Raw genomic sequence first — 26,283 nt, 5'->3', positions numbered from 1 at the left:
GGCTCTCCCCTCTGAGGCAGCTACACTGGATATGACAGGAGATAGGAATGCCTTTATTCTTACTAGCTTCTGTCTGTGATGTTAGCCGTCATATTGCACATCTAAGCTGTAGTATCCAGTCTGTAATACTGGGATTATTTTAAGCCCTCTGTGAAGAAAGATCATGAAACTCATGCAAATGTACATTGTTCTTTGAATGGAAAGTGCAGACCGTTTTGCTTAGATTCTTGGCTGTGCAGTTCATTCTGAACTGTTTGTAGAAAAGTGCATAGGATTGTGTTGTGAAAAGTACACAAAAAGGTATAGAATAAGACAAACAGGTTCTGCTGGTACCCCAGACCTACTTTCTCTCCTTTCTCTTAATCCACCTTGCTTACTGCTGCCCCATTTTCATGGCACGCATTTCCGGCTTGCAGAGTTTCTTACCTACTGGCTGAGAATAGAAGCCTTGCTGTTATGCTGGCTCTAAGTCTCTTGTAATGAGTGTTACCCAAACGAAAGCAGCTGTGTCCTTTGGCTCTAGTTTTAATACTATGGTAAAGAGCAGATTATAGTGACGTTGGACTGCAGTGATGCGGAGGTAGCACAAACCAAGGCCAGCTTGGGGAAGGCTTTAGCAAGGATGACTAAGGACTTGGAGCTTATGCTTTAGATAACAAATCCACCCAGTTGTGCTCCTTCTTTGGAAATGTAGTCAAGCCTAACAAATCAGGGCCTGTACAGAGTTGCGTTAGGGTCCTTTAATTGGACTAAGCTGGTTAATACCACGCTAGCTTTTGTATGCCCAAGGGTCCAGTATAGAAATGGTCTGACATTTATGCTGGCAAAATTTCAGGAAGTTGCAACCATGAACACTGGAAAATAATTTCTAATATGCTCACAGGTGGACACTGGATTAAGGTACTTTGATTATTATAAGGAAATTGGATGTCTTGACTATTTGGGCTTCATTACCTTGGGTTTTGGGCAACACTAAATGAGCCTGAAGTCCTGGCAGACACTCAGATGTGCTGCAGTTAGCAGGGGTTGGAAGGAGCAAATGAACACTTTTTTCAAGAGGATCATCCCTCGTAACCTGCTGCAGTCCCAGAGCTCACAATCTGTGTGTCCTGGCAGTGATAAGGCGTGGGAGTCTCACTGTCTGTGGAAGGTTTTGTCTGAGAACCATATATACCCTATTGTGACAAAAGGATGCAACGCTGCCTTCAGAAAGGTACCGCTGATACCATGTGTGATGTTACTGACGTATCAACCATGTTATGAGCTCAGTTTCAACGTGTCAATGTTAACTTGACAGAAAGACCAAATGAAGACTCCAGAATAAAACTTGGTCACTAGCACAAGCCGCACAACACAGCAGAGCTGTACAAGACCTAAGCCTCTGTGGGAGGATGTCTACTTTCTCATGTGTGGGGATTTGTTGCACTAATTCTGGTTTATGAAAGCTGACCATGTCCTTCAGGTAGACACATGAGCTCCAAACTACTGTGTGTAGGTTTATTACCCAAGAGTTGTGAGGTATTGCCCAAGTCAACTTACAGAAGGGGCTGAATTCAGTAGGGGAAGAATGGTGGCTTCTTGCAGTATAAATTGTGCAGTGGATTTGTGTGTATTTGCTTTGATTTGGAAAAGGTGAGATGTTGTGAGGATAATTCATGCAGGTGAGGCATTCTGAGCAGAAAGATTCTGCATGTGTCAGTGTTTGGTGACATCCCCTGACAGCAAAAGAGAGTCTGAGGAGAGAGAAATGAGTTCCAGATGGTTGTGGTAACTGGCAAGAAACTAATGCTGAGGCTGATCTTGAGAAAACAGACTGAAGACACCAGAGATGAAAGTGGGGGCAGGGTGGTCCAGATAAGGTTGATAACACATGATCTTTGGAGCATTCCAAGGCAGGATGGTGAGATGAACCATTTGTTCCTGAATTGCAGTGTTTTGGTGGTGAGTTCTGTCATTGGTGACTGTTCTCCTTTCTGCACTGAAGGTAAAACCAAAGGCAGTAAATACCTATTTCCCTGCACATGGCCCAGCAGCCTCTGTCTGCTCTGCAAGGATGCTGAGATAACACAAATTACTCATTGTAGGATTGCTGTTGTTTTCATCATGTGCAGCTTAGGTCTGCCTGCGCCAGTGCCTTGCTATGCTGCATATTTCTTGCTTAAACTTGGAATTTGTATGGCGTCTTACCTGCCTTCTATCTTTAGTTGTCAGTGGAAGGGTGAGGCAATGCACGTAATTCTAATTATGGTTAATTTAATCCAATTGTGATGTGGATTTAGAGGTGCTTAGTAGGTCACAGCAGAGTGTGGGCTCTGTCTTTTTCCAGTTACTCTCATAAAACAATAGACACTGATATTTTTTTCCCACTTCTAAAGCTAAGCATGTGCATCTAAAGATGGTGATGTGATTCGGTGCTTGTGTAATGCAGACACTTCTGTTGTTGAGCTCTATAACTGTTCCTTAGTTGGGAAAAGGATTCATGTATGTTTTGTGGGTTCATATGTCTTGCAGGTTCACCCATCCCATGATGCATGGGAGACAGCAGTAAAGACAAATGTGGGCTAACTATGCAATTGGGATTAACAGTGTGCTTTTGTCTTTTGTCTTATTTTCTCTTGGAACAAAGCAGCCTTGATCAGAAAATTGTGACTGATCCTCATCTGGAGTTCGCTTATAAATATGAGCTGATACAGAAGCCTGCATCTTAGAAATGCCCCCAGCCACCTCAGCCCCCAAGCCAGTTCTGAGCTCCTGTCACAGCCATGGAGGAGACACCAGGTTTGTTTTCTTCGTTATATTGGGGGAGTTCAAAAACCAGAAAGCAGAAAGCAACACCAGGGTCTTTTTTCCTTTTTGCGTGTGCTGTGACTCTCCCAGTTCCTCCCTTTCTTGCTCCCTTTGACAGCCTGTAACTCACCAGCTGCCTAAACCTGTAAATCCTGCTCTCCTTGCCCTGTGCAGTTCAATCCGTGCGATCCAGGCAGCATTTTCTCCTTGTTCCAGGAACACGAGTGAAGCATTGAGAGTGGACGGGGACTCTGTCCACTGTGTTAGTGCTAGTCCCCAGTTCGGCGGAGCATAGAGCCAGTGCCTGTAGTGGGGAGAATTCTCCAGAGTCCGTGATGTGGACAGAGCTGGTATTTGCTAGTTTCCAACTACTGTTTCTCCCCAGAGGTTTGTAGAACAGCCACTCTTAGACTTGTCATGGAATTAAGGAAAACTACCTCCAGAGCGTACAATGCTGCTCTCCTGCTGCCACTTTTCCTCGTATTTTGGGGTAAGTTTTTTGTCTTCTGTGCCTGATTCTTACCCAGCCACTATGCAGTAACTTTGGATCAAATCTGTGACCTGCAGCTGAACAGAATGTCACTCTCACAGTGAGCTTTGGTGCCTGAAAACTTCTTGTCCGGCAGATAAACAGGCATTTCATTCCAGATATGTTTTTCCTTCTATTTACTTCTTATTTTCTTTCATCTTTCTCCTTGTGCACATGTATATATGCGTTTATTCACAAGAGCTGAAAGTGTGTGCACTTTCATGTGGTGAAGTATTCAGCTGTTACAGTAACCTCTTTCTCCATGTAAAAGTTCTGAATTTTATGGTTGTGCCCATAAAGAAGAAACACAGAGCTTTATTTCCATTCTATGTGCTATAGAAATACATCTAAGCAAAAGAGGAGTGTACCTAGGGCAGTATATTAATATGCTGAAGTGCCAAATACCTCTGGTACAAAATGTGGAGGAAGAAGAGAGTACATGAGTATTCTCATTTACAAATTTTGAAGCAAGCAGATCCATCCTGAAGTGCACTGATGGAGGGTTGATTTTGGTGTTTTGCACATTGGAACTTATTTTATAGCCAAGTAATATACTTGAGTATACTGGGATTCTCCAAGTTCACATGAACATGTCTTTAGGCTCCAAAAATCACCCTTGTATACAATTTCTTATGCTCTGAAAAATAGAGTTCTCTGTTTCTTCTGTGATGGTGCCTGAAGATGGGGCCTAGACATCTGTTTTAGTCGTCTAGGGATTATATGGTCATGTCAGAACATGTCCAGCCTTTTACTGGAAAGTGTGATTGTGATTGAACTAGCCTCCTTATCCTCTTCTTGGCACTGCCAGGCCAGTATCTGTGTGTAATACTCCTGCTTGGTTCCCGCTGAGCTGGGACAGGAGTGATCACTGACATGAAGGAGTGGAGGTAAAATACAGAGAACATGGGGGAAATACAGCAAAAGTCCTTTTCTCTGCCAGTACCTGCTGAACACTGCAGCTGGCATTCTCTTGCATCAGTAGCTGATGTTTATGTACTTCCTGAGTAGTTGGAGAAAGTTTTCAGCTTTTCCTTTGGCTCCCCAACGGTTTATATTTCTTTTTTTCTTTCCCCCTTCAGAAGCTTCCCTAAATCTCCTTTGCTCTGATCACCTCGGACTATGAATATGAAAGTCAAAATACGGTTAGATTTTTGTCTGCTCCCCCCCCCCCCCATCTCTTTGTACCAGTTCCTTTGTCTGGTGCATTCACTCCAAGTGCCTGGAATTCCTCTGGCTATGGGGAAGCAGCAGGACTGTCTTTTGTATCTAGTAACCATAGCTACTGGTTTGGAGTGTGAAGCAATTATGGTGGCTTTGTGTTGTGCTGAAGGAAGGCCCATTGCATACACAGTATTGTTCAGGAGGTGGCTGCCAGGGAGCTGGCATGTTTCTGAGGGTTTGGGCTGTTTGACCATTGCACTGGTAGCTTTTTACTGGAGTAGTGAGAGCATTGTTTCCTTTTGGAGTGCGGGTGGATGACACATCTCGATAGAGCCCAGCAAAGCTCAAGGGAAGGGGTAATCTCCATAGGCTTTCTACCTGCTCCTGTTTTGCAAGGGGAATTTTGCCAGATTTTAACTGTAGAGAATGGTAATATTTATGGAGCATTTGCAGACTTTTAAGGCCATAAAAAATGGCTTTTCTTGCCCTTGTGCGGTATATACTACTTTTTTTTAATGTCTAATTGAGTCTAAGTGTCAGTGAGGCACAGAGTGGTCAAGTTACCTCTCCCGATTCTCCAGATGGGCTGTTGCAAGCTGTAAGCCTGAGACCCCCCTACAGCCAGCTCCTCACTGCCTCCACTTGTTTGACATAAACTCCAGAGGGACAGTGGTGCAGACTCTGCATGTGACTCCAGTTTTACTGTCTGGAATAGGCTGAGAGCTGTTCTGCCCAACTTGTGCTCTAAAGGAGATTCTGGAGGGCAGAATGAGTGTCTACTCATTTCTGTTCCCACAACTCCAGCTGACAAGGAGCAGAGTAATTCACATACCTTTGGCCTGGGGAATGCTTTGGACACCTATTAAGAAGAGGATATGTGCAAACAGACCTGTTTTCTGGCAGTTCACTATCTGCTCTAATTCAGCTCTTGAGATTAGCTCGGACACAGGGACAGTTTAAATCTCTCTTGCTTCAAAAGGTGGAAGCAAAGACATACAATCTTTTCAGCTGTTTTGTTTGGTGCTCAGTGTATTTAAATAAGAATTGGAAATTAAAGCTTATGACTCAATCTGGTTAACTGAATACACAGGAAACCCCCTGTCTCAGTGTTTGATCTGTGGAAATGGCTGAGAGATCAGAGAACGTGTAAACCATGAAGGTCAGCTTGGAGAAGTGTTTATTAAAGGGAAAATACTGGGTGTTATAAGCACAGAAGATCAAAGGGTCACTGTGGCAATATATGCAGTGCTGTCATAAAATGTGGATTTATAGCTCCTGTCCTTCTCCTAGTTCTATAAGCAATATAATGGGAGTTACATCTTTAAATCTGAATTAAAATATTGAACAGGTAATGGAAACAAGCTGTCTGGCTACTTGTTCTGTGTTGAGTAAGTTTAATTCCCTGAAGTGGTATTTCTGATTAATGCTGGTAATACCTCTGGCCATCATATTGGCACTGCTCAATGCTGTGGATCGCTGCCCACCGTTTGGCACCATCCGGCAATTCACTGGGCAAGCTGGGTGGGAGGGAGCCAGGAATCACATTCTGCCTCTTTGAGGGGGGGACAAATACTCTGCATATTTCACAAGGGGAAATGGAGCTACATCTGCTTGTGCCCATGTTAATGAAAGTCTAGTGGTCTAGGCCTTTATAAAGTCTTTATAAATAATTTACACAGTAGACAGTACATATCTCTGGCATGAAAATCTTCCGTCACACCAAAACTGGAACATGCAAATGTTGTGGTATGGGGCTTGTTGCTCTCCAGTAACGAAGAAAAACAATGTCAGAAGTAAGCTGGGAAATGATGAACACTCTATCCGTCTAAAACACTAGATGGGAAAAGCTGCAGTCTGAGCTGTGTGCAAGGATGTCACTAGAGTTTTAAATTAGTATCCAGACCGGTAGTGGGCAAGATACAGGGTTTGTGTGATTAAGAACTTGACTCTGGGCCCCAGAATCTTGAAGGGAATTGAATATACCTGATCCTAATGGTGACATTACCTGAGCATGAGACAGGGAAATTCAAACAAAGCTGATGGGAAGTGGCTGTGGGGAGAGGGAGCAGCTGGTAGGTGGGAGCAAGTTACTTCAACAGAGCTTGGCTGGCAGAGGTGGTTAAGCTGCTGCAGCTCCAGGGCTTAGTAGTTGTGATCTAACACTGGTATTTTGGAAAGCTTCTCATGCCCACATCCCATTTTCTCATGTTGAATAGAGAAGCCCACTGTTAAAAGAACTATCAAAAGATGCCCATTACCATGTAAGAGGACAAGGAATACATGTTATGGAATATTTTAGGCTAGGTGAAAAACCAGTGCCAATTATTAATATGTCATGAGCTTGTCAGTAGCCTCAGAATTTCCTGTTTTCTGCTGCTGGTATTACTGGAGTAGGTGTTTTCCTTGGGTCTGGGAAGAAAGGATTTAATCTCTCCATGTCAATAAGGAAATTGGGCTTGTAAATTCTTAGGATGTGTAAAGCCACCTAAAAAGGCCTTGTATGCTCCCTGAACAAGGACACTGAAGGTACTTCCTAAAGGATTCAGTTTTATTCAGCCATTACTTTCCGAAGTTAGCAAGGATGGAGAAGAGAGGGGTAGTAACATGAAAGCCCCTTTTAGGCCTGTCCGGTTTTCCTTCCTGATGTGTGGTTCCTGGGAACAGGCCATGGTGTGTACCCTTTTGCTAATCCTTTACACTGACCAGAGTAGGGAAGGATCAGCAGAGGTCAGCAGGGATTTACTAATATAAGCACATGCCTTCCTGTTGTCATGGAGACATAACTCTTTCTATTCCTTTATTCGGGTTTAGTAGCTGTGAAACTGATAGTTGAGGTGGAGGGGTTCCCTTTCTACCCTCAGTGTCTTTCTCTAGTGGGAGCTCTGCTGTGGGGATCAGCAGGAGCACAGGCTGGCTGGTAGGAATTGCATCAGGCTGGGGTTTTAGCAGTCACAGTTGAGGTATTATATTACTCCATTTGGATAACAAATATAATAAAAAAACTCCATCAATCAATTGTCAAAATTTTTCTTCACTATGAAGGAAACAAGGTGTTCTCTGGGATGATAACCCCAATGCAGCCACTTCCTTGTTGGAATTTAAAGTGACCATTAAGAGCACCTTTATGGTAGTTATCAGTGAGGCACTGGGCATCTCCCACGAGGTCAGGTGTATCCCAGCCTGAGGGCATCCACCCTCCATCCTGGTTTCCCAGGACTTTGAAAAAACAAACTTGTGAAAAGCAAACCAAAAAAACCCAGAAGCCAGTGGATAACACTAAAGCAGCATCTCACAAGTGGTGAAGTAATAAATGACTGAAGCTCCTTGTCTTGTGTATTGTCTTAGTAACTCATCATTGGCCTCTAATAAAACCTTTGGCCAGCATAATGTCAGGATGGAGAGGGGAGGCTGTGAACAAAGTTACTTCAATGCAACTCCTGTTGTGGGGGAAATTCCCACTGAGATTTCACAAGTAGGAGATAATGGAGAGCAGACAAAGTTGGGGGGGTTGGGTTGGTTTTTAAAAGACGGAAACCTTGCTTCAGCTCTTTGAGACCCTCCTCCTCCCACGCTGCCTTTGTCAATTCCCACAACTCTCTGTCAGTCCAGTGCAGCAGCATCTTGTCCCAGGATACTGAAATAAGAGATCCCTCAGGATACTGAAATAAGAGATCCCTCAGAACCCTGGGACAGAGACAGTGAACTGTTACCAGGGGGATCTCGCGTTGCCCAGCCTCTCATTAATTCCTGTTTTCTCATTAATGGCTAGAAAACTTGCTGTTACAACTGCCCTTTGAAAGATCATTTACTAAAGGTGTAAAATTCTTAAAGCAAATCATGAAGGCAAAGCCTGGTAATGCAGCTTGTTTGCCTTAAAGTGATGCAAAAGGTCACAGGCCTCAGCTTTGAGGCAAAATCTCTGTCAGCTACCTTTAAAGTGTAAAACCAGACCTGCCCTGACAGAGTGCACTGAATGCTTTATATGCAACTCTGTGAGCCTTTGAAGTCCCTCCTAATCCACCCCTAAATGCCTGGAACATGTTCTTCAAAGAAACTGGAGTCTTCTCCAGTTTCATTTTAGGGTAGCGTTGCAGGATGGTATGACTGTAACATATTTTATGGTTATTTTTCCACTTACAAACATCACTGATTCATATTCTTCTTGTGACCGGTAAAGGAAAAATCCTAGATATCATTGTTAGTCCTGCAACAACTACTTCTGTGGAAAGCTGTAAACTCTTTTGTCATTCAGTGATTTCTTTGACCTGATTTTCACCATTTTAATGGAACAGCATTGTCTGAATTACCCATTTTCATGATTGGTGTATTGTGCAGGAGGAAAAACTTATTCACTGTGCTTATTAGCATTTGGTGTATTCATGTGCTATTGACAATAATAATCAGTAATCTATCCCAAAATTGAGAGGAATTATTATATACCCTGGGGCTGATGGATGAAAATAACAAAACCAGAGCTAAAAACATCCTATTGCGTTCTTTCTCGAGCTAGGTGGTGATCTAAGTCTTTGATACCCTTTTAGTCCACTACGTTCTTCAGACTCTGCATTCAACTTCCTGGCAGCATCACAAGTGGGACATACTCAGTCTCAATCCTGAAAATCCCCCTTTCTGACATCATTTTGTAACAAATTCTGGTTTGAATTTGTGTCTCATCTGTGGAATTATTTAGCCAGAAGTTTAACACTGCCACTGAATGAATATTAGAGTTATGCTATATTTACACAGTTTTATCCTTGGGAAATACTCCAGTTTGAGCATAGGTGTGCTGTATAAAGGGGACTGTATGGTATAATCTTACAGTTAGTGTTATTGCTTCTGTAGCCTCTACTGAAGAGGGCAAATGTGGGTGTTTTTCTGCAAGCTGCAGTTCACAGAATAATTTGAAGGTATTTAGATATTACTTTATTTCTTGTGATTTGTGCTGCAGTCTTCTCAGCCTGCTCCATGTGTGCCTTATGAGCAGTGTTACTTCAGGATATTTAGTCAAAAAAGGAATATTTTCCTCCAAAATGAGGTCCTGCTGAATTTACCACTTTAAGATGTAACTAAGGTAACATTTGGTTGTAGAAAGTGGCTAAAACTAATAGAGTAACAATGCAGGAATTGAGCCTTTCTCAGTCCTGTATGTAACCAGTTATTCACCACATATTACAAGTACACATAACTAGTTAACCACTGGTATTGTTCATGGTCATAGTGAGTTTAGAGGGGACTGGAGTTCTCCCTGTTACTATTCTGCTGTTCTTTGGTAAGCCAAGAAGGTCTGGGACTTTCTAGGGAAGCTTTGTGTTTGCTTGTCTTGGTATCTGTAGTTCGCCCATGTTGCGTCTGCAAGTTTCTGTGTGACTTTTGAGCCATGTGTTTGTCACCAAATCTTACTGCAATGGACAGACGTTAATGACCAATACAGATTATTGAGCACTGCAGTATGACGAACCAAAATAGCAGAGGTACAAAAAGGTATGGCTCGTGTGAAAGAACCTTGGAAAAGACAAGAAATAGCAAAGGGATTTGATGTTTATCTGCAAGAAGCATTTAGACTGTCTGCATAGGGTGGAAGCAGAAAAACATTCGTGTAGCCTTTGAAGTTACTCCAGCCTGTCTACACCAGCAGTGCTTGGTGATTTTTTTGAAAGGTGAGTTTCTTTGCAGATTTCTCTGCAAACCAAAGTCCTTCCAAACATGCAGTGGACTTGGTCTCTGGTTTTTTATCTTGAGCTGTGCTCCTGACCTGAGGAAAGTGCAGCCTGGGGCTGGTTACTCATTAAGTGTACAAAGGCTCCTATCTCCTGCCCAGTAAAGCTCTTCTGTGGAATAGTTTCCTGGGCTCCCACTCTAATTGCTGCAGAGATTCCAGGCAGATTCCGTCATCCTTGTTTTCTGCCTGACTGGGAATCTGAGAATAAAAGGGTCGATGGCAGAATAATGAGATTGCTGGACAGTGCAATGCTCAGCAGCTCTCCCCAGCATCACATGAGAGAGGAAGGGAGGGGTGGGCCTAGAGATGATGCTGGGAAGAGAAAGGGCTGTCTAAATCCCTGAGCACCCTCCCCCCCCCATCAGCAGTCCTCTTAAAAGAAGACTTAGAAACTCTGTAGTCTTTTGGTGGAGGAATTTGAGGGAGGTCAGGGCAGGGGCAGGCTTTTGTAAACCAAAGTCTCCTATAAACCTCTTTCAGATTCTGAAGTTGGATGCCTCCACCTTCAGGTACAAAGAGACTGAGGAGCTGATGGGGCTGTGAGTTGTAGAAACCCACTGACACGTATTAACTACTGGATGTGTAGAAGTTGCACCAGAGCAAGGCAAACATGACGAAAAATAGGCTGGGATAACGATGTAATGAATGAGAGAATGTGTAAGGTCAGCTGAGAAGTGATGCTGTGGTGTGTGATCCTGGCAGATCCTTAGCATGGCATGTTAAAACATTTCTCAACTAGCAGTGGTGGAGCAAGGGTCCACAGTTATAGAAGGCAGCAAAAAGGGCAAAGAGCTGCTTAACAGTGGCATCTAAACCCAAGGTAAAATGCTAGAGATAGCTTGACTTCCACTGCTAAGCAAAGTCAGCATTGTCTCACCAGAAGCAGGAGCTGTTTCTCAGATACCATTAGCTGCTATTTCATGAGCTTTATCTCTGCTTTGTGGTCATTTTTCATAGATGTTTTTAAAACATCTACTGTATAGTTTGCAGAGTTACTTCCAAGTTTGGATGTTTCCTAACACTTAACGCAGGAATCAGTCTGGCGTATCTCTACCCCAGAGCTTCTCCCTGATGTATCCTGGAGTGGATAGGATTTAGGGGAATCTCAGCATTAGTTGCTGTTATCTGAGTATTACACTGTGTTTTGCCTCTGCAGATACTAAGAGTTTGAACCTAAAATGCCATAGGCAGAGTGAATCTCATCAGTTTCTGTTCTTCTTTGCTATTCTCGTAACACCTAAAAATTCCCTGCTGTGTAAATGTACTTGTCTAACCTGTGAGGAGAGGCTGCCTGGGCAGTGCTTGTCAAACTTTGAGCTGCTCGATGTAATCAGAGACTGTGAAATGTGTCAGTTTGGGTTGAATTGTTTGTGGCAGCATTTTCAAATCACTAGAGGATTAGCTGAGGAAAAAAAGAAGTTATCTCCAGAAGGAGCAGGTGAGACAGTAAGAAATACTGTCTGCCTTGCTGGATTTCCAAGCACAAGTCCTATGCCCTACCAAGCGAAAGGGGTTATTGAAGCTTACATGCAGTTTATCTCATGAATGGATTTAATGTGATAAGTTTCACTGCTGTCAAAGTGCCTCATGGATGAATAAGCACAAATAAAATAGTCGGTTTGTGAGTGCCTCCTAAAAAACAGGCATCTGGTCATCCGGCTTAGCAAGAGATTCCTGATGGCCATCATACGAAGGCATGTTGTGTTGTCTTCTTTATAGTAAATATTTAATTCTCCAGTAACCTTTTCAGCTAATGCCTAGAGCAGCCCTTTGCAACATGGAATTTGGGTGGGCAGTCTCTGACTTGTATGTAGTGATAAGCAGAACTTTCTTCTTTAGGGCTACAAATGCTGGCTAACAAAAAGTATCTTTTCTCAACAGGAATTTCATCCTCTGAAAATGGCAGCAGCTGTTCCTCATCCCCCTGTGAAAATGGTGGGAGCTGTCAGGATTTGGAAGTGGGATACAAGTGCACATGCCCCGTGGAGCCTGTAGCCTACATGGGCATAAACTGTGAACACCTCTATGATGCATGCTCTAAACATGAGTGTACTGCCCACTGGATGTGCAACAGCACTCCGGGACTCCTGGAATATGACTGCATCTGTATGCCTGGCTTCACAGGTATTGATTGTAACGTTAATATTAATGAGTGTGAGAGCAACCCTTGTACAGACCCTCGTTTTGAATGTGTAGATAGCGTAAATGGCTACACCTGTAAATGCCAAACAGGACTGAATGGAGAAGGCTGCCAAACAGAAAGCTCTGTGTGCTCTAGCCACCCCTGCCTAAATAACGGGACATGTGTGGAGGGTCCTGGGGACTATACCTGCATCTGCCAGCCTGGCTTCACCGGGGCCAACTGCAGAGACAACATTGATGAGTGCACCTCCAACCCCTGCCAGAACGGAGCCATCTGCAGAGACAGGGTCAATGAGTATAGCTGTTTCTGTGTGCCTGGGTTCCAAGGATACAACTGTGAAATAGACATCAACGAGTGTGCTTCCCGGCCCTGTAGAAACAATGGCACCTGCCTCAATGAGATGGATCACTATGTGTGCAAGTGCATCCCCGGCTACACAGGTACCTTTCATGCTCATGTACTAGCCGGGTGGTTGGGTTACATCTCACTGTTCATGTAGTTCCACAATTTGCCTGCTGCTGCTGTATCTTGTAGAGTTAGTAGCTGTCCTGAGAAGCTGTTGTTTTACAGCTGTGAGACTACATCTCTTGCACGACTCATTTCTGGGGTGTTTGGTAGTATTGTGTGTGAACAATGGTGCAGGGCTTGTTGCTGTGGCTTCTGGGCAACAGTTCAGTCTTTGATTTCCATGGATGGCATGGATGTTGAGAGATGTGGATCAAAGAGTGGAAGTGGGTGGATTATGTGAGACTTGAGTACTAGAGGAAAGTAGCTATGATTACCTCTCAGTGTAAAATTAAGCAAGATAGACAAGGAAATAGATCTATTATCAGGAAATATATACTTAATGTTTCCAGGTATAAGGTGTCTCTGCCTGTCTTGCCTGTGGTTCTTTGTCCTGTCTTGCAGGACTTCTCAAAGGGAAGTAGTCTTCTTGGGATAAAGCGGCTTTTAGTCAGATATTTCTTTTGCAATTCTTACACAATCAGTGAATGTTTTTTGGCATGTGACACAAGAATCTCTTTTTTGGGCATCTGTGCTAATGGTGACTCGGAGTAATTTACACCTGTGAGTTAATCTGTGAGGGAGGCAGTGAGGGGTTCTCCTTTCTCCAGTGCTGTTTATCGGAGTGGAATGCAATTGTGCTGCGCCCACGTCTGCCTGGTACCACCTAGCACATGAACTTTCCCAGCCTTCCTCGGTGTCACAGGCTTAAGTGTTTCAAGAGTTAGGTTGCTTTGAAGGAATGCTGCTGATTACCAGTGGAATGAGAAGTTACAACATCAGGAATGCAGCCCCTGATGCTGACTCACTTTCTGATAAGAATTAACAGAGATGAAGGAGGAAAAAAGCAGAATTTCGGTGTAGGCCTTATGATTACTACTGATTTCAAGTATCAAGTATAATTGTGTCTTTGTAAATCTGTTTCTATTTTATCTTTAGGCTGAATCCTCAATTCAGGATTGCGGGGTTCCCCTGCCAGGGAAGTGCTAAAATGACCCAGGCAGCTGGAGGAGTTTGTTGTGTTCCAAGTTGTTCTGATATGAGGCTTTTCCTTTTGGTGCTTCATCCATTCTGGCACCCTTGGCCAGCAGGTTGTTTCCTGGTGCTTGCAGCTGGAATTTGGGTGAAGGAAGTTTTGCATTGGTATTGACGGGTTTGAACCAGCAGATTAGGGGGCCCACATTCCACCAGGATTAGGATGGCCATGTCCACTATGTGGTTAGCCTTTGCCAAAAAGGGGAGATTAGATGGATTGGCAGGTGCCATTGTAATGACTGAGGTATGGAGGTGATGCCAGGCACTGGACAACTCAGAGGTGGAATATAGTATGAGAAGATAGTTGCATAGAAGTCGTACAGGAGGTCTTATTCTTCCAGGGAAAGTTGAGACTTTGGACAAAAATGAGTGACTTGCTGTTGTTCTTGAGTAGTGGAATTGGAACTAACACTGTATTTTTAATACCACTTCATAATAAAATTCCATACTAATATCTAGTATCACTGTAGTTAGTGTTCTGCACTGCTTTAATGCTTTTTTTTTCCTAGTATCTCAAAGCAAGTTGTAAATACCAACTAAACAAATGAAACAGTATTTTGGAGAAGCATGTAGAGATCACTCTTCCCATACCCAAAATGCAGCTGCCTCTGGTGTAGAACAGATTAATAGCAATGCAAAACAAGTGAAGAGTACCACATGTAACTAAAACTGTAAGAGCTATATCATATATAAAAGTCTAAATAACACTGACTGGCAGTGTGATTCTTCCCTTCCCATCCCTGTTCTCCCTTCCTTCAAAGGATCCCAAACTAAAACAGCTGTCATGAGCTGTATGTAAGATCAAGATTTTATGGCTTGCTTAGAAATAGGGTGCTATTTGTGAAGTGCTGAGTGGCTGCTTCAGCAAACTTGAGTGCAAGAGACTAGAGCTTCACAAATACTGGAAGCTGTGTGTATTTTTGAGAGAGGACTAAAATCCAAAACTCTAGAGAAAATAACTGTGTTTTCAAATAAAAATTAAAGGTCTTTAATTTGTAGAATCACTGGTCATGAGCTCTCAATATTCTTACAGCAGAATTAGAAGAGATCACTATGTAGCCAGTGTGGTTGGTAGCATGGGTTTTGTGATTCCAGCTCACAAGTCCAGGCAGCACAGATACATGTTTTGGATTTATAACAGGAATATTTCTCTGTTTTGTAACAAAGGTGTGAACTGTGATGCTGAAATCGATGAATGTGATTCAGACCCTTGCCAGAATGGGGGCGTGTGCAATGATCACGTTGGGTTCTACACCTGTACCTGTGCCCCAGGTTATCAAGGAATGCAGTGTGAGGTGGACATCAATGAATGTGTGAGCCAGCCATGCCTGCACAATGGGACATGTCATGACCTTGTTAACAGGTGAGAAATCAAGAGTTCTTTGACAGTTAGATACCAGGACTGAACAAAAAGTCACTTAGTGTAAACTGCGAATAGAAATCTGTGGGTGGAGTTGGAGTTAGTGTTTGGTACATCCCAGGGGGCCCAGTGGTTTATGGCAGTAAGTAAAAGGCCCCTCCCAGCAGCAGGACTCCTAAGGTGCTTAAAGGAAGACAGGAAAGTATTCCTGTTACTGCTTTTGGCTGAAAGATCAGATAAAAGGGGAAGTGATTTGCAGAACATGGATGGCAAAAGCAACTGCTGCGAGCATACCTGTGTCTGAATTTATCTCTTCACAGGTAAGGTGTGAACTCAGAGGCTGCTGAGGGTTGTCTGCTCTGGCATTAGCATGGCCTTTGTGCAGATAGGATTCTTTTGTCTTTTCCTCTGCCCCACAGATGGTGTAAGGACTGACAGCTCTGTTTGCTCTTTCCTCATACTGGGCTTTGCAGTTGAATGAAGAGCTTATGCATTTGCTCTGTTTTGCTGCTCCACAGCTATCGTTGTGACTGCAGTGACACAGGCTTCCAGGGGGACCACTGTGAGGTGGATATCCTGGAGTGTGCCTCTGAACCCTGTCTGAACAGTGCAACATGTGTGGAAGGAATCAAAAACTACAGCTGTGTCTGCTGGCCAGGTAGGTTAGAAATCTGTGTTGCTATGCTAGTGTGTAGGCACACTGCAATGGAGAGCACATGCTAAGCTGTTGTGTTGAAGAAGTAAAGAATTAGTGATCATACTGTGTGATTTTTTCATTGTCTGAAGCAGGCTGCCACTGCTGCCCTTTACAGGCCCCCCCCAAAATCCGACTGACCTCATGGCTGGGAAATACACCCAAGTCCCAGCTGTAAAATTTTCTTTTTTTTTCTGCCATTTTCCATTATGTGTTTTTCTGTCATGGGTTAATGCTTTCCTGCAAGGTGACCATTTGGCTCCTGCTTTTGACAGAGTGGAGAAAGTGGAGGGCCCTGGAACTCCCTACTAGATAGAATCATAGAATAGTTAGGGTTGGAAAGGACCTTAAGATCATCCAGTTCCAGCTCCCCTAACACCTCACACTAAACCATCTCACCCAAGGCTTTGTCCAGGCTGGCCTTGAACATCGCCAGGGGTGGAGCATTCACAACTTCCCTGGGCAACCCATTCCAATGCCTCACCACCCTTACAGTAAAGAACTTCTTCCTTATATCCAGTCTAAACTTTCCCTGTTTCAGTTTTAACCCGTTACCCTGTGTCCTATCACTACAGTCCCTAATGAAGAGTCCCTCTCCAGCATCCCTATAGGCCCCCTTCAGATACTGGAAGGCTGCTGTGAGGTCTCCACTCAGCCTTCTCTTCTCCAGGCTGAACAGCCCCAACTTTCTCAGCCTGTCTTCATACGGGAGGTGCTCCAGTCCCCTGATCATCCTCGTGGCCTCCTCTGGACTTGTTCCAACAGTTCCATGTCCCTCTTATGCTGAGGACGCCAGAACTGCACACAATACTCCAAGTGAGGTTTCACGAGATGAGCTGCAGTGTCTTCTGAGTCTTATTCTCACCTTCAAGGCAGCATCAATATTTGGCAGACTGGTTCCAGTGAAGCTGTGGATGATGCTGATACTGATGTCTCCTGGCAGGTTACACAGGGCAGCACTGTGAAGAGGATGTGGATGAGTGTGCAACATCTCCCTGTCACAACGGAGGCATATGCTTCGAGAGATCCAACCAAGCCTATTATGGGACGCAACCTGAGTTCCCCAGTAATTTCAGCTATAGCCAAGCAGCTGGTTTCCTCTGTTGGTGCCAGCCAGGCTTTGCAGGTGAGCTATGCAGTGAATTTTCGAGCTGTCTGCACCTGGCAGATGCTAATTGTTTGAGTAGATAGGAATGGAGCAATGTTATTTGTGCAACAAAAATCACTTGGTGACTGGCACTTCACAGGAGTGGCAGCCTGATGCATCAGGAATGTACTTCTGCTCACGTATTGTAGGAATATATTGCGGACAGCTGTCTGAATGTCATTCTCTGTCCAGCAAGCTTGTCTCGAGGCTGAGGCAGCAGCCTATGCACTTCCCAAGTGCTTTCAGGAATGCCCCCTGGCTATGCAGATGCCAGGGTGGTTTCTCTTTCTCAGTCTCTCATGCATGTGGCAGAATTCATCCTTACAGAATATCTGTGAAAGCCTCATCAGAGGAAACTAATTCCCTGGAGTCACAGATAACTGTTCTAGGTGTTCCCTTGATGAGACTACTCTCATGACAGCAAACTATATAATGAGGGTGGGTAGGAGAAGAGGGGTTCTTGATACCTTGCTCTTGGAACTAAGGGTTCTGTGGATGTTCAAGTAAAATTTCACCCTTTTCCTGGTTTGCAGATTGTATAAAAGGCTGATTTAACAGCTGGGGAAATTCCCTGGTAGGAGGGGCTAAACAATACTACTTTATTCTGTTTTGAGAGAAAAAAGAGAGTTGGGCCCACTGTTGCATGGATGGGGATGGTTCAGAAGTTCTGATTCTGCCACTGCTCTCTTTTGTGACACTGGAAAATCATACTCCATTTTCCCTAATGGTTTTGGTGGTAGTATCTACATGCTAGAGTGGCTGGAGAGACATGCTATAGTGCAAGAAATTATTTTGCATTTTTAGGGAACAGAAAATAAGTGTAAAAAATCTGAGTGCATTTGTCATTCAGATTCTTTCCTTCACTGATGCACCTGTGTACTCAAGATGCTTCTTTGTGTTTTCACTTAAAGGGGAGACCTGCTTTACCAACATTGATGAGTGTGAGTCCCAGCCGTGCCAGAATGGAGGGCTCTGTGTGGATCTTACTAATGGCTTCCTTTGTAATTGCCTACCAGGTTATTCAGGTAATGCTGATGAAGGGGGTGGCTGAAATCGGGTCCTTCTGGTTAACTAATGCTGAGCTCTGCTGCATTACTGCCTGGCTGCAGGACTGGATTCCAGCCCTGGGTAGCTCAGGCTGCTGGGCAGGGCTGAGATGAACTGTGGGGAGTGTGTGATGTCTGCAGTAGAGTGCTTGAATGTCATGAGAAAGCTCTTTGATTTTGGTTAAGAAAGTTGATAGGCTGTGAGCTAGATTTTGTAGAAGAGTCTAAGATCAGAGTATCTAGGGGATGTGTTTCCTGGAGTGGAAGTTCACTGGAAGAACTGTTGGGGGGGTTTATATGCATACTATGAGGGTGAACAAAACCCTTCAGATAAAAGAGGGGTGCTTAGCCTTCTAGTTGTCACAAGCTACTGATTCTAGCAGGTTGGATCACTGGCACATAAGCCATCTGTAACACATCTCCATTCCCTGACACCCCTGGATGATAAGAGCCAGCAATTTTTGACCGAAGGCAGTAATGTGCTATGTTAGGAGGTCAAAAGGTCTTTGTTTTGTGATCAGATGAAACCTTCTGTGTTTACAAGGGAATGGGGAGTCTGGCTTTTTACACAGATGCCCTGCCTGACCCTCATGGGTCTCATTTTTCTTGCTGAGAAGCTAGGGGATAGTGAATATTTCACATCAGCTCTGTTGGAAGGTACACTGCTGATGCTAAACCTCATCTTAGTTTAAAATATTCATTCTTAGTCTTCTGTGTCTTTAAATTCCATTTGTCCTCTCTGTTTTGAGCAATTTAACACCAAAAGTGGCTTAGAAGAAGGGTGATTCCCAGCACAAACTTGTATTCATGTACTTTGGAGGTGGAAGCCACCTTTCCACAGTGTTACTAGGCTGCCATCTAGTGGGAAAAATTAAAACTTGAAGCCCGAAGAAAACCATGTCCCTTTAACTTTCTTTCCACAGCAGGTAGCAGCATTCCAGAGGCTTAGACCTTTATTGCATGGGAAAGTTTTGTGGTTTCCTTCTGTGGTCATAGTGGTTGAACTCTGTTGTTGGTGTAACTCTGTCCAGCACTTTCCTGGGAAGACCCATTACACAGGCTTTTCACTCCCAGAATCTCAAATCAGCTCCCAGTTAATAGCTTCTGTAACTGGGCTGAATTCTTGGTGGGGTTTTCTGACCCATCTCATTTGCTTTGGATTCCTAGTTTAGGCTGGGCCAAGAAAAAAATGCTTTTGTAGGCGAGGCTTTTTAAAATAGGCTTTTATCTAAGCTCTTTACTGCTACTTTCTTGGGTAGTTACAAAGCTGTACTCATGAACTGAGATCTTGCCCAAAGGGGTGGTTTAAAGTTTATTCTAGTTGTCAGAATTTGTGCCCTGTTCCCTTTTTCTCCTTCAGTGCCCCAGCACCCTCACAGAGTTCAGAATTTCACTGTGCTTTGCTGCAGCTGCAGAGCTGTTTTAATCCTTTCCAATTCTTAGCATGCTCATGGGCAGAAAAGCTGATAGAAACGCAGGATGATGGCAAAGGAGTGCTAGAGTTCACTCTGTTGCATCAAATTTGGGTTCATTAGTACTTGAAGGGGATTAGAAGCAGGTTGCTCTTCTGGATATTGCTCTTGGTAAAGGACTTTGTCTCAGCTGAGGTAGTTCTGCCACATTAACAGAGTGAAAGGCTGGGAGCAGTCTGTGAGATCAGTGAGTGTGTGTGGAAGAGTGAAGCTGACAGGGAAATAATAGCAATTAATCTCCCCTCCTTTGTCAATTAATCCCAGTACAGTCATGCTGGGTAAACAGCTTATTACTTCATATTAGGATCACAGAACAACTTTGTGAAGCTTCCCATAATGTTTCTGTTCAAAACACATTTCTGTGGCAGCTTAGATCTGCCATGAACTTGGGTTTAAACTGCCTCCGCTGATTAAAGTGAACTTGCTACTCTGATGAAGAATGCTTTCTTGGGGCAGCAGGGGGTTCTTTCTGTACTTTTTTCCTTCAGGCTGAGGAATTTGGGGAGTGTTGGGATAACAGTGTGAGTCAGGAGAAATTCTTGCTTTGCAAATTAACTGCCTCAGTGCTGTCTCAAGCTACAGCAGTGCAGGGAGATGAAGCAGCTCTTTCTGAAGGAATGTTAGTGTAAAAGTGTTGCCTGATTCCCAAGAGAACGACATAATAGGTCCTGAAGAGTCTGTTCAGTGTGACAGTTTGTGCTTTAGTGGAGGATGTACCGTGAGAGGATGAAAGAAGTAGGAATCAAAAGATTGCATGGGTACTAAATGAAGTGAGAGGAGAATGAATCTTGCATGGTCTTGGAAGTGGTCAGCTGTGGTCAAGGAGAAAAAGCATGTTAGGAAAAGCCTGTCTTTAGGAAAAATAAAACCAACAAAATGAATGCTTTACCCATTGGAATGGTTTCAGTCACTAGATTAGGCCAGGACCTGAAAAAGACAGGTGCCTCCCCACTCATATTTGCACTCCTGCTAAAGTTGTCTCTAGAAAGGCAGTGTCCTAAAACACAGTGCTGTGGCACGGGTCAGCCTGGGTGAGAGGGGAAGAGCAGCATCATTTCAATTGCAGGCATCCCATGGCAGTGGCACCTTGTGATCATGGTGAAATTCTGAGCTGTTTTGCACATGGCTGAGGAATGTCTCTGCCTTGGTGAGGAATCAGAAGGTGATGTGGTGGTAAACTTGGGAGTGATTTTGACTGTGAATGTGTCTCAATATAATTGGAGTGCTTATTGACTGTTTTACTTTGTTCAGCCATAATGTCTTTGTCAATTGTCCTTAAAGAAGTGGGATACCTTCTGTGTAGCTAGCTATAAATGGTTACTCTGTAAAAGTGCTAGCCCAGATCAAATAGGCTGGAATTCCAGGGTCACAGGTCATGAAATAAATGGGAGATTCTTCTCCTTTCCAACCACCTTTGGATAGATTTAATTTTTGTGCAGCTATTTCTTGATGTCAGATTTGGTTTAGAGATATAGTCTTTACAGAAAGGGCAGCTAAAAGGTTAAGATAGTAAAGAGATTAGAGGACTATTACCCCCTTCAGCAGAATCCCTTTTGGTAAATATAGCTGAAGGAAGCTTGGGAACACTTTGAGAGACCCACATATACTTCCCTTCCATTCCACATTGCATCTCCCTTCTGGATCAAAGCTCCACGGTTAATCAGACCTTTTGACTTTCCTGTTATCTGATTGGAATGCCACAGGAGTGTACCTGCCAGTCTAGATCCTGCTGTGTCTAGGTGTCACGTGAGTTATGATCAAAAGTGTCTTCTGAGATCCTGATGCTTGTGACTGCACAATCTCTTTTGAACTAGCCCTGTAGATTTCCTGACTCTGGACAGCCTGAGATGTGCCAGCTCACCATGGTTAAAGTCTTTTTGAGAGGATTATTAATGGTGGAGCAACTCTTAAGAATAAAATTTGACTTCCTTACTAACTGAAATGGGTGAAGCCCAGCTTAATGTCATCTTTAGAATCAGGCCAGGCAAGTACTTGGACAGAGCAGTGTCTGAGAAGAATTCTTCTGCGAACGCTGAGATGGCAGTCTTGTAATGGTGCCTACCAGGAGAGATGACTTCCAGGGGTCAGATCCAAAGTTCTCTCTCCGTTCTGTAACATTTTGCTGCTAAGATCCCTCTGAGATAGTGTTCTTTATCTTGACCTCCTCCAAGAAGTTTTACAAATGATTAGGCACAAAATACTTCTCTGAATTTAAGCCCCATGGCTGAATCTTGTAAATTGCATGACTGCCGGTGTGTAAGAATGGGGACCTGAAACCTCTAGAAGGTGAATCATCTGATGCTTTTAATTTCCTTAAGAATCTTCCAGTTCTAAAGAAGCTAAGCAGTTACTCCTCAGTTATGTGTAGTTTGAAACAGATGATCAGTGATCCACCATTTGGCTTAGAAGAGGTCTTATTTAGGCATTTTATCTTGCGTATATAAATATATGTACGATTTAGAATTGTCAGTGACTGTATTTGTCCATCCTCATGTCTCTAAGAGAACCCTATATCCTTAACCTGATCCTGAGAAAAGCAGTGTTCCCAGTCTCTTATTAGCAATAGTCATGTAATGAATTTGAGAAGATGCAGTGGGGCAGGTGATCAGAATCTGTGCTGACTTGGACTACATGGATTTGGGTGTGATGTATTTGAAATGAACAATATACAGATAGACTCCATGTGTCAATATATACCTCTGTGTGTGTATATAAATCAAAACATGGATCTTTTAAAAGGGACTTAACATTCTCCAGTCTTCACAGTTACACTTTATAGTTGCAGTTGGCAGTTGAATGGGCATAAGCTACCCATTTGTTTTCTCTTGAACAGTAACAGAAGGGTCACACTAGCTAATAGAGATAGTATTTCAAATCTGTGCTTGGATAGGTCTGTGTGTGCATAGGACCCAGATGTGACTATCTGAGAAGTTTTGACTCCAAACAAACACTCACCATATCCCTCCCACTTGAAATATCTGTATAAATTTACTGGCATGTTTGGATTGAGTGGAAAGAAGAAAGTAAAATAGCTACAAGAGCAGTTGGAATGCTTTCTTTTAATATCTTAAAGTGATACTGCTACAGCAGATTCCAGACTCTGACATGTAGGAGTTTTTGTTTGCTGGACCTGACGTTGATACTAACAGAGGCTCCAAGTTTGGGGAAAAGCTCCCAGATAGCATTTCTTTGCAGAAATAAGAGCCTTCTCTGGGTTCCCTACAAGATGAAAGTACAATTCTGCCTCCAGGAACTTTACAATATGAAAGAACATTTAAAAAATCCCCACAAAACCCCAGAAATACAGAGGAAGAAAGAGATTACAGCAGTTAATTTTATAAGGTGGCTAATGAGGAAAGAGAGTTTTCATTTTGCAGTCCCGTGTTTGAACCCGTACAGTCGGCATAAGGCAGGGAATTTCCTTCCATTCAGTTTGACTTCAGCACAATAGGTGATACTTATTAAAACTTGAGCCTTTTCTTCGTGGATATTGCAGAGTGGAAATGCTTGTGCTCACCAGTGAGCAGAACAAGAGCACATGGAGGAAGGATGCTACGTGAAGGGCTGGTCCCTGATTAAGTTGGTGTTGAATGTACAGCAGAGCCCAGGTTGCACTCTGCATTTGGAACTCTCCTTATTTGTATGGTTTGGATATTACACAGTGGTGGAAATGCAGTGTGTTGGCTTAGCTTCTAAAAAGAAAAATCCATGTTTTGGCTTTGTTCCTGGAATTTGGCGGATTCACCTGGGAGGCGGTGAGGGCAAGAGATTGTCTCTTGACATTTTACTGTTGGAGCTAATGCTGTGGATAGTGCTGGGTATTACTGCAGCACACTGAGTGAGAATGCCCTGTGAGTACACATTCTTCATGTCAGCGCTGACAGGGGCCAGCTGGGGAGGTTTAGAGCCGGGCTGGATTAGTTCTCACTGCAGAGCAGGGCTTTTCTATATTGGCTGGTTCCATCTCCAATCCCTTTTTGTCTGACTGGCATCAGGGAGCGCTTACACACATTCTGCTGTTTCAGTGGAGCCTTTTTGTCATTCCTCCTCCCCCTTTCACCCCCATTTTTTTTTTTTCCCCTCAACTGTCACAAATGTCCACAAGGAGTCGGCCATGAAATCTGTGCTGATTGGTGTGATCCTGAAGGGAATTTTTCTGCTAGCAGGTAATGAGATCTATAGAGTAATTGCAGTGTGTCCTGAATGTTTGCGTGCCTGCCCCGGGCAGGGAGCTGGTTGTGCGATTAGTGGTAGCTGAAGGCATGAGAAGGAACAGGAATTGACTGGAAATGGAGAATGTTTTTTATTTTGAAGTGACCTAAGTTTTGTTTTGGAAACTTTAGGGGAAGGAATTTCCTTCTTGTGCAAGATGAAAGCAGAGCTGTCAGCATGCTCTGTGGGCATCCTTGCTGCAGTCCTGCTCTGCTCAGTGCAGTGATCCAACCCGGGGTGTTCCAACGTGTGGGTCCTTGGTTTTGGCCTCGGAGCACTGTGTAACCACACAGGTGTCTCCTGGTACTTCTGTGAAATGCTTGGTTTGCCTTATAGAGAGGTTTCTGCAATTTCCCTTTCTCTTTTCATGATGTAAAACTCCTTTCTTGAGAGGCAGTTTTTGTTTTAACTCCGAGGACACCCCTTTGGTGGCCTGTGCACTTCTCCATCTCCTCCCCCACTGTCCCCTTGAGTAGTGCACAGTGGGGGAGAGGTCAAAGCAGCGTGTTGCCATGGCAGTAATTGTGCAAATATAATTGTGTCGGGTCCGCTTGCAGCTTATTCTCTTTCTGCCCCCCTCTCTCCCTCCTCGCCTTTTTTCTTTTGATAACAATAATACAGACCCTAATTAGGATGCACCAGGGAAAGGTTGCTAGGAATTCTGTTGTCTTATGGGAGAGGGCAAGCCGGTGCTGGCCGGGAAGCCCCGCTGAACTCCCGTGTTTCAAGACTGGGCCCATGAATAGACCTCGTCCTATAAGTTTTTTGGTATATGACAGCTAAATTAGAAGATTTCTCTTTCTGTGTGCTTATTCTTTGAACATATTATGTGTCTTTGAAGTATGCGATTTATACTCTGTATGCAACGAATCCTTATTAATAGCAGTCAGTAAATCATTACCTTCATTCAGGGAATGGTGAGCTTTACGGGTTTTAGTAACACTTGATTTACGAAACAAGGCTCTTCTCACCACATGGGTTACACTTCAGAATCTAGTGGCTAGATTTGTATTTGAAACTACTGCAGGCTGTAAAAGCTCAGCAACTTCTGAGTGTCTGTTTCTGCCCCTGCCTCTGTGGGTTATTACCTTGGGACTGTTAGCTTAAACACTGCTAAATTAACTGGAATGTTTGAAAATAGTTGTCTCCAGATAGCAGCCTTTTAAATAACACTTGTCTGATTTTCAGATAACGAGTTCCACTGGCTTGTGTGTCTTTAACTAGATAAGAAACTCATTAAGTATTTTGAAGCCTCCTAATGATGCAGTGAATCAGGTTGGCAACATTGCTGTTACTATTGATGGTTCAAATAATAGTAAACATTTGAGCTAAGAAATTCAGAGGCAACAGAGAAGAACAGGTTAAGAGTTACTTGGTTTTGTGAAATGGAGTTGTCCCCACCCTCTTATTTTATCAATGTACCCAGGTGACAAAAATCACTGGCGATGCTGGAGGAGGAGAGAGAGGGAGAGCACTGGGTGGTGAAGGGTAATGTCGCTGAGAGATATGTAAGGAGTTAGTGATGTAGCACCGTGTAACTATTCAATAAGGGGTGACTTCCAGGAAAAAATTGTTGTTAGCCAGATTCTCAGAACTCTTGCGGTTTCCTCTGTTACCAGTCTGTTTTAAAAACTGCTCCAAATTCAAATCTGGCTCTGCACTGGCTTCTAGGAGGGCAATTCCTCCTCCTGCTTTAGTGCTGTGGAGGATGGCTGTTTGCTGGCAGAAACAATGACAATGACAAAGATGATGCTTGTGGGTTTGGTTCCTCTAGGAAGAGCTGCACTCCTCTCTTCTGCTGCTGAACATTTCTTCCCTGTTGTAAGCTGTGAGGTTAGACAGCAGCGTGCAAAGATGTGAAGTGTCAGCTTATTCTTTTCACCCATTTCAAACCACTAATCTAAGAAAATCAAACCAGCTGCATCCCATGGGAAAGCTTGCTGTTTAATTAGCCACCAGCCTGGGGTTGTGCACTCACCATAGGGACTAATTTGCCACCTGGTGTGAAGCGCTCAGCCCACAGGTATCAGCTGGGAAGCTGCCTAGGCCGGATTCCTGCTGCGGCACAATGGGCAGAGCACACTGGCCAGAGGAAAGGGAGATGTGGTCAGGCCAGGAACGTGATGTGGAAAATGGGGCTCCCCACCCTGCCTCTCAGCCTTCTCAGAAATGCAGAGATTGAAAGCATCCCTCCTTTTGTTATCCAAACCCGACGCTATCTAATCCTCCTCATTGCCCTGTAAATATCAACAGCTCTGATCTGAAATGAGCATCATCTCAAGGATTTGGGCTGTATCAGACCTGTCTTCCTGACACCATTCAACAGCTGCCTCCTTTAAATCTGACTGCAGATTTGCTTCTTACACTTCTGAGAGCCCTCCAATCCACTAATAACTCAGAAAGTGCCACATAGTTCTACTGCTTTACTGATTTATCTTAACTCCAATTGAAGTCTTCCCATCTTATCCCAGGCT

At 43.7% G+C, this 26,283-nt stretch overlaps 1 protein-coding gene across 9 annotated transcripts in view; it reads left to right on the top strand.

Moving 5' to 3' along the window:
- CRB2 (crumbs cell polarity complex component 2) overlaps window positions 1–26,283 on the top strand; it is a 64,533-nt gene that overhangs the window by 23,595 nt on the left and 14,655 nt on the right. For 3 of the 9 annotated variants that reach the window (XM_057409004.1, XM_057409001.1, XM_057409003.1), the window contains 5 exons: window positions 12,078–12,779; window positions 15,046–15,241; window positions 15,757–15,896; window positions 16,876–17,058; window positions 17,991–18,104. In XM_057409004.1, the coding sequence (XP_057264987.1) occupies window positions 12,197–12,779; window positions 15,046–15,241; window positions 15,757–15,896; window positions 16,876–17,058; window positions 17,991–18,104 (1,216 nt within the window). In that variant the 5' untranslated portion in view covers window positions 12,078–12,196. Of the gene's footprint in view, window positions 1–3,033; window positions 3,278–4,085; window positions 4,204–9,361; window positions 9,385–12,077; window positions 12,780–15,045; window positions 15,242–15,756; window positions 15,897–16,875; window positions 17,059–17,990; window positions 18,105–26,283 lie in introns of those variants that run through there. The other 6 variants (XM_057408999.1, XM_057408998.1, XM_057409000.1 and 3 more) reach the window with 5 other exon arrangements.

Source organism: Pezoporus wallicus, unplaced genomic scaffold, assembly GCF_028554395.1.
Source record: "Pezoporus wallicus isolate ANWC-B61680 ecotype Strahan unplaced genomic scaffold, APGP_CSIRO_Pwel_v1 contig_8341, whole genome shotgun sequence".
Lineage (NCBI taxonomy): Eukaryota > Metazoa > Chordata > Aves > Psittaciformes > Psittacidae > Pezoporus > Pezoporus wallicus.
This window is presented reverse-complemented; position numbering and strand designations above follow the sequence as displayed.